Here is a 12902-nt window from a genome sequence, read left to right as displayed (position 1 = left end):
TCAAAGACCGGAAAAAAAATAGAGTGGAAGCGACAATAGAAAGGACTCTGGGACTTCAATAAGCAGATGAATGCTTATCACTGGTGTCTGCTGCTCTCGTAATCATTCGCACCCACCGCCCAAAAAAGCGGGTTCGCTGCCTAGATGGCCCACGCTTTCCGGCACATCGCCAGGGCCATGAGCCGCTCAGATCCATGCCTCTCATGTGGCCGGGGTTTTGCCAGATCCAGCATCAATGACACCGCAAGACGAGAAAGAAAGCAGTCACACCATTAGACTCCCACTGATCTTGGCGGTGCATGTTCGGTGCTGTGCCCACTCTGTGCTGCTACCGATACATACAGTGCGCAGGAATGACATAGCGTCCCGGCCACTGGATCGCCCCCTCATTCAGTTGCATTTCGAGACATCTGGATGCAGACCAAGCGAATCGGTGTGCTGAGCATGGGTCATTGCTACATGCCTTGCTTGGTTGCTGGCAAGGCTGCCTATGTGTGCAGTTCGCGGCAGCTGCGCGGATTGTGACTGCGGCATTTGGGGCTGCAGAACAATGCAGCAGCTTGCCAAGAGGGCACTCGATTGTTTTGTCACACGGTGCACGGAGGACTGTGCGCTATTCCCGTCTTTCGACATTGCCTTTGTTTCGGATGCACTGGAGGGCGGGTGAGCAGCCAGCCAGCACAAAATTCGGTGTGGCAAATCTCCCCACCCACGAAAAAGGATGTGCCAGCTGCATCGGCTTCTCCCCCATGTGATATTCTTTTGATGCCGCGTGCAGCCATTTGTGACAATTTCTCCTAGCCTGTGTCGCACCACTTGCTGTTTTTGCAATTTTGCACCCAGCCCACCCCCTCGATGCATGCTGCCATTCCTCCATGCTAGGCATTATTTTCCTTCAAATGCAGCAAAATGTGACAAATGGAGAAATCCAGGCACATCCTGTGTGACGCTCCTTGGCGCAAAATGGCCTCCGACGGCACACTGAGCCAAACGATCCAGCAATCGCCCCCTGTCCTTCGGAGCAGCAACACCGATGGAACGGCGACAGTGCCTGCCAACAGCCCATCTTTTGTCAAGCTGGTCCTGCCGCCTGCGAAAGGCAGATGGCTCTTTCTATACATAGACGCCTTCCATTTATCCAAATAACAGTCGTTCGAACGTGTTCTACGGCCGGCGCTCATCCTGAACGTCCTGTCTTGCCTGCATATGCCGTATAACCATCCTGCCACATGACATAGGCACTATGCTATATTTGCATTAGGTCCTTGATTTATACCAATTCAACGGAGCAGCGCATCTTTTGTCTTCAATAGACCTGTGCATTTTAGTGGGGCAGCGGGCGAGTGTGCATGCTTGTGTGTATGATTCAATTAGGCTCATATATTTGTTTCACTTTGGCTAGAGAAGAGAAGAGAAACTGGTACAGTAGGTCAGTGTGACTGAAAAGTGCGTGTGTTTTACGCGAGTGCTAATAGTACATGGTGGAAGATCAAGAACGAGTGAGGGGAAGTCATCAAAATAGGCAATCCTGCCTGGAGCCTTGGCCAGTCACAGCCCAGCTGTGACTTTGGGGAGGCAAAGGGACTACTGGGCAGAAGCGGAAAGAGGAGCAAGGACAGCTCCGTGGCTCGTTTACCCAAGGGCAACCATCAGCACGCCAGCAATCATCAGGGCAAGGCCGAAGATACGGGGCAGGGTGGCCGGACGGTGGATGCACTGGAAGAAAGCAAACGAGTCAACGATCAGGGCAGTGACCATCTGAGCACAAATGGTGATGCCTGAGACGACAGCGGCACCACGGTACGGGATGAACAGGGTAATGAACAGAACGAAGGCGGCACCCGGAATGCCTCCGAGCCACGCCCACCAAGGAGTGGTCTTGGCCGCGTTCTTCCAGTTGATGGCCTTGCCACCGCGGGTATCGACCATGAAGAAGACGAAAAGGACGGTTGAGCCGATCGCGAACGAGAGCCACGACGAGAACCCACCGTTGACATGCACCGACAGCGAGCCATTGACAACCCCCTGAAGCGAAGTGCAGACTCCACCAAGCATCAGGAGGAGGAGATCAAGTGCCAGCATCTTGTCGAAAGTGACATTGCTGTTCACCCGCGGCTTCTCGATCACGACGGAGTTCTTGATTGCGTCGACAAATCCACCCTTAGCCATGGTATGTACTATCTGAGATGAAGAAGTGTCCTCTGGTAGATGTGGAGTTGAATGAGAAGGTAATACAAAGAGTATTCGACTGCTGCTGCGAAAGTTCGTATGGGAAACAGTCTGCGAGAAAGGAGCGTGAAGGAAATAGAAGTTCGGTCAATGAACCTTCTCTCGCAGGTGCCTTTATATAAACGGCGTTCTGCTCTGGGCCACCCGAGGGCTTAAAAGTGCGCTACTGACGAATTGCGGTTCCCGAATGTGGCCAATTATTACATATCGCCGCGGGAATGAATAGATCGCCCTGCCCCGCTCCTTGGCCTTCCTGGGACTGAGTGTGTGCATGTCGCAAAGTGAGACAATTCGACTGCATCCAGAGCCGACTCCGCTCCTCTTTGCTGCCCCGATGGTCTTGCTACCCAGTTTCTCTCGCCCAGAAAGCCGAAGCTAGATCCACGCTCTTGAGAGTGGAGAGGGCGAGCCCGTGGCAGTTTGCTCTATCCGAGAGCTGGCTGCTACCCTTCCCAGGCAGTGCTTGGGGTTGCCGAGAAGCATCTTTTATCTTTTTCGCCATGCCTTGCAACCCAAACGGCGGATGCATGGAATCTTCACTTCAATGTCCAGATAGCCGGCCACTAGAATGCGTAGAGCAGTCGAACACAGCGAGTATTTGGCGCCTTTGATCTTAGTGACACGGGGGCATGCCTGTCACACTTCGCTTGTGCATTCCGCATATGGAAATATGGGCAGGGCAATCTCGTCACGGCGGGGCTGCGCTGGCCGCGCATCACATGAACTAGATTCGTTGTGGCAGCGAGTTCCGCTGCTCTTGTTTTTATGTTTTGGTGTGAGGAGGCCCGTCCGGGTCCGCGCGGAGGGCTGTGCACCCCGGCAAATATTTATGCTTGTGGTATTCGGGTACTCGCCAGCTGGTGGGGGAGAGGCGTTTGTCCCAGAAAAACCTTCTTTTTCGCTGAATATAGACGCGCAAATGAAGGTGGGCACGGAAAAGGGCAGCGCCGGGCCCAGCCAGCCAACCCGGGATTCAGCTCCTGCGAAGCAGCTGTTTGGGGATGGGGGCTGGTATGAAAACAGCAATATCTCCTAAGGGGATACCGGGCACGTCATGGTCTGGCTGTATACGGAAGACACCGCTCCAAGGGGTATCGGCAATGACGGCATACCGACATAGCACGCATCCTAAACTAAGCCGAGCATGGAGTGAAATGCTGTCTTGTCAGAGAACACTGCCCGAGTCACTCGCACAGGTTGAGAGACAAGCCCTTCATTAATCGGGCCAGCTATGACGATATGCACACATTCTGCATCAGAATTAGAAGGTAGCACGGCACGTAGTGTTCTTGGGTGTGGGTGCGGTGCCGACAGCTACTGATGCCGGTCCTGGGTCCGTAGCAGCATAACCAGGATGGATCTTAATCAGTCTGATCTCTAATTCCCATATAGGGCCGATCAGCGTATCAACCGATCACCGATGTTGATGTTAGTCATTTGGTGCTATCGATTCACCAATGCACTCTGCTGCTCACCACTCCGGCGGCAGCGACAGTGGGGCCTCGATCTCGCCACCTGAAACGCCTACGTATAGACGTCTTCGTTCTCTTTCCATCCAGCTTGCATTCACCACGTCGCCTCCGGATCTTGTCGCCCTTAAACAGTACACTCTTGCGAGCCAGCGCACATCCCCATTTGCCACTGCCCGCCACCGCAATAAGCAAATCGACATCTGAGATACTGGACTAACACGAGACACAGCGCTTCTCTCCAGCAAAAGGCACACCTATATATCCAATGACACCAACAAACAACGGCCCCTCAACTCTGGTTGGGTCCAGCGACATCGCACCCAACTCTCGCAGCATTAATGAAAACACGATCATGCCCAGCGATGTGAGCTCAGGCTACCAGACACCGGTGAGCGGATTGAAACAAGCGAGCGCCGCAGATGGGCCGGACTACTTGCAGATGATCCTCTCTTCGTACGTCTACGACGTGGCCACCGAAACACCCCTGACACATGCAGTGAATCTCTCAACGCGCACGGGTAACTCGGTGTTCCTGAAGCGCGAGGACCTGCAGCCCGTGTTCTCGTTCAAGATCCGCGGCGCCTACAACAAGATCAGCCACCTGACGCAGGAAGAGAAAGACCGCGGAATCATCGCCTGCTCGGCTGGCAACCATGCGCAAGGCGTAGCTATGTCGGCCAAGCACCTGGGCATCAAGGCCACCATTGTCATGCCGATCTTGACTCCAGCCATCAAGTGGCAGAATGTCAAGCGTCTAGGCGCTAATGTCGTCCTCCATGGCGCCGGCTTCGACGAGGCCAAGGTTGAGTGCAGCCGACTGGCCAAGCTCCACGGCTTCACCAACATCCCGCCGTTCGATGATCCGTACGTGATCGCTGGCCAGGGCACCATCGGCATGGAGCTGTTGCGCCAGAAGCGGCCGTCTGACATTGACGCGATCTTTGTTGCCGTTGGCGGTGGAGGTCTGATCGCCGGTATTTCGGCGTACGTCAAGCGTGTGTGGCCTGATATCAAGGTGATTGCTGTCGAAACCGTCGACTCTAATGCAATGTGCCAGTCGTTAAAGCTGGGAAAGCGCGTGGTGCTTCCCGAGACAGGCCTGTTTGCCGATGGCACTGCTGTGCTGCAGGTTGGCCGTGAGTGCTTCCGTGTCGCCAAGGATCTGATCGACGATGTAGTGCTGGTGACTAATGATGAGATCTGTGCTGCCATCAAGGACGTGTTCGAGGACACGCGCAGCGTTCTCGAGCCCTCAGGTGCCCTGGCGTTAGCTGGTCTCAAGCGGTACGCCAGGGACCACAGCTACAGCGGCAAGAATCTGGTGGCTGTGACGTCAGGTGCCAACATGAACTTTGACCGCCTTCGGTTCGTCGCCGAGCGTGCGGCACTCGGTGAGCAAAAGGAGGTTCTGCTCTCGGTGATAATCCCAGAGCGGCCTGGCAGCTACCTGAAGCTGCACGATGTGATCTTCCCGCGGGCCATCACCGAGTTTTCCTACCGCTACTCTGATCCCAACAAGGCCCACATCTTCATGTCGTTCGAGGTCAAGGACCGCACAAAGGAGGTGTCAGAGATCCTGAACGAGCTTAGTTCCAAGGACATGCAGGCCATCGATCTGACGGACAACGAGCTGGCCAAATCACATGCCCGTTACATCGTCGGCGGTCGCAGCGATATCCAGAACGAGTACATGATCCGCTTCGAGTTCCCTGAGCGCCACGGCGCGCTGAAGAAGTTTTTGCATGGGCTCAGATTCAACTGGAACATCACGCTGTTCCAGTACAGAAACTTTGGCCAGGATGTCGCCAAGGTCTTGGTTGGTGTCCAGGTGCCGCCCAGCGACGAGGATGCGTCGCTTAAGCCCGGCGAGTTCCCCAAGGCAGTCCAGCAGTTCCTGGATGAGCTCGAGTACAAGTACTATAACGAGACCAACAACCCAGTCTTCCAGCAGTTCATGCGCTACTAGTGGATTAGTTTCTTGAAGCATGCAAAGTTAAAAATATATACCAGCACTGCCTCATGCTACATGAAGTCGCAGTGGCCCTCCACTTGTGTCCTAATCTGGCGGTAGTCAGCGCGACACGCAACCACATCATAAACTTCCTCAGACCGCATGACGCCGTCAAACGTGTGTCTCGAGTACTGGTCGCGCAGGAACCCGCGCAGATCGCGCGGTGCCAGGATGAAGCAGTTTGCCAGGTCTTTGAGCGCCGTGAAGAAGCGCAACGTCTCTGGGTCGACATTGTTCTCTGCCCAGTCATAGTACAGATTCAGATCTGCAATGAGCTGGAACCCACCTGGCTCAGTGATCTGGAACCGCTTGATGTTCTCCAAAAGCACATTGAACAGCCTCAGTCCAATCTCGCCCAAAAACACTTCGCGCATTTGCTTCTGCGTCGTCATGCTGCGGATAATCTGCGTTGACTCGCTCAGGAACTGCACTGCACGCGTGCATGCCAGTGTTGGCGTCAGCGTCAGCGACGAGTTGCTGTTAGGATAGTAGTCGTTGAGGCGCTGCTCGGTGTCCAGAATGTGCTGTGTCTGCCGCAGGATGATCTCAATCACGCAGTCCATACCCACTGCAACATTGTCGTCGATAGCATGCTCCAGCGCTTTCTTCTCCTGGTTGCAGATATTCAGAAAGTCGTCCTCGACAATGAACTGGCAGAGATCCCGCTTGTAGTAGATCTCGAGCATCTGCACCGCCAAGTCACACAGGTGGATCAGCTCGAAAAAGCGCAGCTCCACCGACACAAACCGGTCGCGTAGCTCCTTCTCGGCCTCGATTCGCTGCGCAGAATACGCTTGGCTATGCCTTCCTGCAGTAGCCGTATTGTCACCAGACCCGCTAGCTGTTCCACCCAGCATCGCGCGGCCCTGGGATCGCTGCTCGTGCGGAACCATCACAACCATCGCCGAGTGCTCGAGCTCCCGCAGCTCGGCTATGATCCTACATTGCAAACATTGATGTTTTAATGCACACTCCAGGTTACAGCTTGCATAATTCTACGCAAACAAGCAGCCGGCCGCTAAATATTGATACGGAAACATGCGCGCACATATGACCTTGAATCCATCGAGTGCGGCCCATGGTACATGTGGATAATTGCAGGACTGATCGGAATTGGTGGCACAAGGTTCAAAATTCGCCGCTCCAAAAGGCACATTCCATGCACACTCGCCTGCCTGAATTGGTGTCGCTTCCAACACGGCCGGACTGATGGTTCCTTCGCTTACCTTGTAAACACAGGCCGAACATGGTTGCCCACACTCTGCAGAAGAATGCAAAACACCGATTCGATCGCATCCTGCCTACACAAACGAGCAATTCCATTTTTAACCCGAGTGCTCCCCGCGAGACCCCTCGTTCGGCTCATGCAAGGAATGGGGTCCTCCCCAAACAGCGCAGGTGCCGCGCGCATACGCATGTACACGGACAGGAAGAGGTTCCATTTGGAAGTATGGAGAGAAAGGGCGCTGCTCTGACGTCCGGTCTATTGAAGATCGCCTCCGCAAAGGCAGAGCTGCAATCCGCCGGCACATCTACTCCCTCTCCCATTCCTGCCCTGGTCACAAAAGCATGGAGGGAGTTCCAGGCAGCGCAGAGTCACTGGCAAATGTTTGCAAGATCCCCGTCTGCATATGCACTCTGCATAGAACTCGAATGCGAGAGAGAGCACAAAGCGGGGGGAATCCAAAGCCCAAACAGACAGCGCGGGCCTGGGTTGCATTAAGGTGGCATGCGCTGGTTGGCCTTCTCTCCCCAAATGCATTGCCGGAAGGACACACTGCATTCCGGTACAGCCCCTCAACAGCGCATGTCAATCGGTCCCAGCACGGTTCTAGTTGCCAAATCCAGCGCACCCACGCAGATACCAAAGTACTTACGCTAGACGTCGCAGCCGCATATCCGGCGGTGCCTCAGCGAACACTGACAGACGGGTAATCGCGTCTCTGTTGGTAAGGACCATGTTCAAACACAGATCTATGCTGATTGGCGAGTTCCACAGCATGTCGCCGACAACAGTCCTCCTCAATGGCTCAGCTTGCGCAACGCTCGATCGTCTACGTGCCAGCGATCCCGCAAGCTCAGCATGTCCACGCCCATGCTCGCCAGCAGCATCCCCTACACTGCATTTTCTGACAGCCGCTGCTGGAGTTTCCGCTCCCCCAGACTCTTCTACTACTGTCTCCAGTTGCTCATCTGTAAAACTGCCAGCGCTTATTGCGGCTGCCGGCTGATCTCCCTCTCTGGCCAAGGCATCCAGTTGATCCCGTATGTCGCTCGAACCCGCACGCTCTGCTACTTTCGCTATATCAGCGCTGTCGAGATTGACGCCAAGTGCTTCAGCCGGCAGGCTGATGTTGAGCTTGCGTTCGAGCACTGTCAGTACATGCAGCTTGTAGTCCTGCATCTGCTGCTCGCGCTGGTGGAAGTTGACCAGTCGTATCGATTCTACCGTGCCGCCATAGGCGGATGCTACCGAGTCCCGTCGCGATCGCTCCGCTCCGCTGCCATCGTTTGCAGATCCGCTGCTGCCATGCGCATTATCGTGTCTGCCGCCGCCAGAGCCGAAAGGGTCTGCCTTGGTCTTGGTCAGCCATTGGCTCAGCTCGGCCTCGTAGGCTCGCTCGATGATTCGGCGCTCTAGCTGCACGTAATCCTGGATCACATCGTCAAAGGCAGAGAACACGCATCGCCGGCCAAGCTCGCTTGGAACTGCAACCGGGTCCATTGCGGACCAGCTATCAGATGCTACCAGCAGCTGTGCTACAATGTCGGCCACAGTTGTCAGATACAGAATATCCTTGGTTGCCTCATCTGGCACCACCTGCGTTGGCTTGCCATAGCGGGCGGCTGGCTCGGGGCTGGCTCCAACTGGGATCGACCGCAGATGGGCATAGAGTTTCTTCAGCGTGTTAAGAGCAACACCGTTGTTGCTAAAAAGCGCCTGGATAAAACAGTACAGCGCAGAGGTCGGCAGTGTGGGCAGCGGCAGCGCCAGTGACACAACACGCGCATGCTCGTGGATCGTCCTCTGCAGCCCGTCCAGAAAAACATCGAAAGTATGTGCATCGATGACCTGGTCACTGGTACGCAAGACCAATGCATACTGCGAGTCCATTTGCTCGTAGCAATTGAACAGCGGGTGCGAGTCCACCAGGATCCGGATACACCCGCGTCCTTCTCGAATGTGTTCCAGAACACCAGCAAACTCGCGCATTCTCTCACAGTCGCCGTCAACAAATGCCTGCCTGAATCGGTCGCGGTAAGCCGACTCAAACTTGTCTGCCAACACCACGAGCCGCCGGTTGATCTGGTCGGCATCGAAGGCAAACTGCCCGCGCCCGAACCACAGCAGCTGATCCAGCCGCTCGGCTACCTCGGCAGGCGTACGCAGTATACGCTGTTTTTGCGACACGCGCGCAGGCACATTTGGATTGAGTCCACTGCGAAAGATCGCCGCGATGCTGTTCTCCAGTGTGCGGAACGAGTGGTAATCCCTGATCAAATCGTCGTAGACTGCTTTGAACAGCAGATCAGGCTCGCTGGCCATGATATCGAGCAGCTCGCTCTCGTCCTCGACGCCGCAGATTTCCTTCAGCAGGCGCCCGTGACTCTTGGGGATTGATATGCGCTGCCGCCGCTCCTTGCCACGCTCGCGCTCATGCCACACCCGCCAGCCGAGCCTCTGGATCATCATGCGCCAGACGCGGATTCCCAGGATTGTGTATGCTCTATCACCCACATCTTCCTGCAGCTCCTGGTCATTGCCGTCGTCGGCGCGGTGCACGTTGCCGCCAGGCTCATTTCTGCACATGACACGGCGCACAATACGACAGGAATTAGACACACTCAACATCTCGGGGACAGGAAGAAACATCAGAATTCGTGCTATCACCCGCGGTGGCAGCGAAATAAACGTAATCTTCTTCATCCTGCGGTGAAATAGCCGCTGACTCGCTCGACGCCTCGCTGGAGCCGTCACAATGGCTATATCATCGACTGCCTGGGCCAGCAGATCGGGCTCATGTGCATCTTCGACGACATTTGCTTCGCTCATAACTGCGTGCAACTGCCGAGAAGCTGTGCTGCTGCACCGCCGGGCTGCGGTACGTTTACGCTGTGGAACTATCCCTCTCTGCTTCAGGGACACTGGCCGGATCCGCAACATGCCTGGTGGTGTCACTGATCGTGCACTGTGTTGGTCGTCATCATGTTCCCTATTGTCGTCCATGTCTGAGACTATCTGCGACGAGTTCCAGAAGCCCATCAGCACGTCATTCTCGTTGACCAGAAGTGTGCCGTCTCTGGCCCGGCGAATGTACCGCCGACTGTCTTGGCCAAACATCGCGTCATCGCCGCCTTCATAGAGACCGCTGTCGAGTTCCTCCTCATCCTCCTCATCGTCGTATACGTCATCATCTTCCTCCCAGTCGACTATACCGGTCTCGTTGAACGTGCCGTTCCTGTTGTTGTTGTCAGTGGTTGGGATGAGCGAGCGTGACTTGCCATGCGCGGCATTCAGGACGAATTTGGTTGTGCGGTCCAGCAGTGCCTTGGGGCTGGGCATGGCGAGCCATGCTGGTGTCAATTTGCTAATTCCTGAGGCCTCATCCTCGTAATCTGACATGCTGCAGCGAAATGAAACGAATTAAAGCGAATAAAGTACAAAAAGCAAAGGCGACGCGCGTAAGATACAGTGAGGAGGCGAAACCCTTGGCTGGGCGAAACCCCTGGTCGAGGCAGACCACTACTCGTGATTTTTTTGCACAGCGCCTGGCCGAGATGCCACTTGCCTGGCGTGTGGCGAGGGTGACTGTTTGCCAATGGCGTCAGCTGTCGGCTCGGTAATCCGAGTCGCGATGAGTGAAACCTGGGCCTGCTTTGGGCATTGTCTTACGAGAGCGCAGCTTTAGGTGAAACTTTATATTTGGCAAAGTAAAAAAGATCTCTAGGCAATAGAAGTGAAACAAAATGTGTTGAGCGTGACTAATAGTACAAGGCGTGGTCGTCAGGAAAAGGGGGTCATTACTATACTGTGGTGTTCAAGATTTGATAGACATCCAGTGTCCATATCCAGGCCACCCCCAAATGCGAAAAAGTCGAGGCTTGGCTCCTTTCTCGCTTTTGCATCGAGGGTGTAGAGGGGGAGCTAGCAGCCAGACTGCTAGGCGTCTAGTGGTCAAGACTGACCATCAGCACACCAGCAATCATAATTGCGAATCCAACCAGACGGGTCAGAGAAGCAGGGCGCTGGTTCGCGCCAAAGAAGCCGAACGAGTCAATAATCAGCGACGTGACCATCTTGGCGCAGATGTAGATTGAGTACACAATGGCAGCACCATGGATCGGCATCATCAGGGTAATGACCACGACGAAGGCAGCACCCGGGATACCTCCAACCCACGCCCACCAGGGAGTGGTCTTGGCCGCGTTCTTCCAGGTAATGGCCTTGCCACCGCGGGTGTCAACCATGAAGAAGATGAACAACAGCGTCGATCCCACGGCGAACGAGAGCCATGGCGGGAAGCCAGGGGCAGTGTAGCGCGACAGCAGGCCGTTGACGATTCCCTGGAGCGAAGTGCAGGTACCGCCGATCACCAGGAGGAGGAAGTCAAGGAAGAACTTTTTGTCAAAGTTGATGCCAGCGTAAATGCGCGGCTTCTCGATCACGACGGCGTTCTTGCACGCCGTGCCAACTCGGGAAAGAAGGGAAGGCATTAGATGGCTAAGATTAAGAGGAAATAGGAGGGGTGTTGTGAGCAAGGAACTCTTGTGTTGCGAAAGACCGGTTTGGGATGCAGAGGGACAAGACTGTTTATTTTATACCTGGGTCTGCCTCTCTGCCATTTGTAGAAGGCGCCTTTGTGGCCCAGCGCGGCCTGGGTAGCCGTTTTCCCTTGGTACAGCAGAATGCATTCATTATTCCTGTGTTCCGTTCGCTACACAGACCACATGCCTCCAAGGAAATCCTCCCTAGTTGGGCGAGGGCAGCACGGAAGGGTGCTCAGTGACATCAACACCATGCCATCGAGTTTCTGTATGGCACTTATTTGGGAAATGGCCCGGCCGCACTGCGAGAAGCAAGGCACAAGTGGGGAATTTTCCATGTCACTGCATGACAAATAAAGTAAATTCGGCGGACCCGGACGATTGCCCCCTCCGGGTTGCTCTGGCCCAGGGCTGGCTGGCTGCCCGGCGAGCCTGTGACTGTGACATTGCTGGCCCTGCGAGACACTCTGTGATCGTCCGAACATATTTGAGCTGGGAGCTGCCTTCACTTTCTCTTGGAAATTTCCAAAAGCTATGGCGATCGCACATGCGCATTGCGCATACTCACCAGCCAGATAGCATATTCAAATCGTAGTGGCTAGCTCACTAAACACAGGTCGCAGCACCCGCTTTTAATCGCCGCGCCCGAATGTTCGGCAAAGAAGATTTATTTGCGCTGGGCACCAACCGGTTTGCGAGACGGTTGCTCGGGAGCTGACTGATAGCCTTTATGCGACGTATTGGACGCACGCTGGGAGAGCCTCTCTATGTGAGCGCCAGGCACCCGACAAGCTTTGACACAGCCAGCAGAAAGGACATTGTGGGATCGCCAGTGTTAGCAGTTCCCCAGTTGCAACAAGTGGCAATGCGAACGCAAACACCCTCCATGTGACCCGACGGGCACACTGAGTATGTATTGGCTCCACCGTGCCACTGAGACGGCGGTAGCCATCAAGAGATCCCGGTTCTAGAATAAAATCTGCGACAGGCTTGCCCCTGCTTCAATCTGACCCGAGATCGCTTAGCGGCAAAATATATGGCATCTAGGTCCTGCCAAACACTGCCCCAATAGACAAAAGTACCACCCATGCCGTCACACTGGCAAATTGCCCGCAGAGCTCCTCGGTCTCAGTCACAGCATGCTCGCTACACCGTTACTCAAACTGTTATCAGCGAAGTGGCTAAAAAAACACCAAGAGAAATTAAACACTCGAGCGAGTTTTACATGAAGTACATGGACTCGTCCAGGCGCTCGTGCGTCCTAATGATCTTTGCTTGCATGTTGGGGTCTGTGGCAGCCTTACCGGTCGTGTCGATAGCACTAGTACCGGCCCCTCCGTAGAAGCCGGCCGACTCAACAGTAGCGTCTCTGAAGGCAACGCCCATATCGGCAAAGTGGCAGCGGGCACGGTCGGCAACACGAT

General features: G+C 55.0%; 1 protein-coding gene across 1 annotated transcript; it reads left to right on the top strand.

Annotated features, from left to right (window-relative positions):
• Window positions 1–2649: 2649 nt before the first annotated feature.
• DL89DRAFT_63522 (uncharacterized protein) lies at window positions 2650–3377 on the top strand. The gene has a single exon (XM_040891901.1). The coding sequence runs from the start codon at window positions 2798–2800 to the stop codon at window positions 3263–3265; it is 468 nt and encodes a 155-aa protein (XP_040739080.1). The 5' UTR covers window positions 2650–2797; the 3' UTR covers window positions 3266–3377.
• Window positions 3378–12902: the final 9525 nt, after the last annotated feature.

The sequence above is a fragment of the Linderina pennispora genome, assembly GCF_002104995.1.
Source record: "Linderina pennispora strain ATCC 12442 chromosome Unknown DL89scaffold_149, whole genome shotgun sequence".
Taxonomy (NCBI): Eukaryota; Fungi; Kickxellomycota; class Kickxellomycetes; order Kickxellales; family Kickxellaceae; genus Linderina; species Linderina pennispora.
The sequence above is the reverse complement of the archived record's forward strand: the minus strand, read 5'-3'. Positions and strand labels throughout refer to the sequence as shown.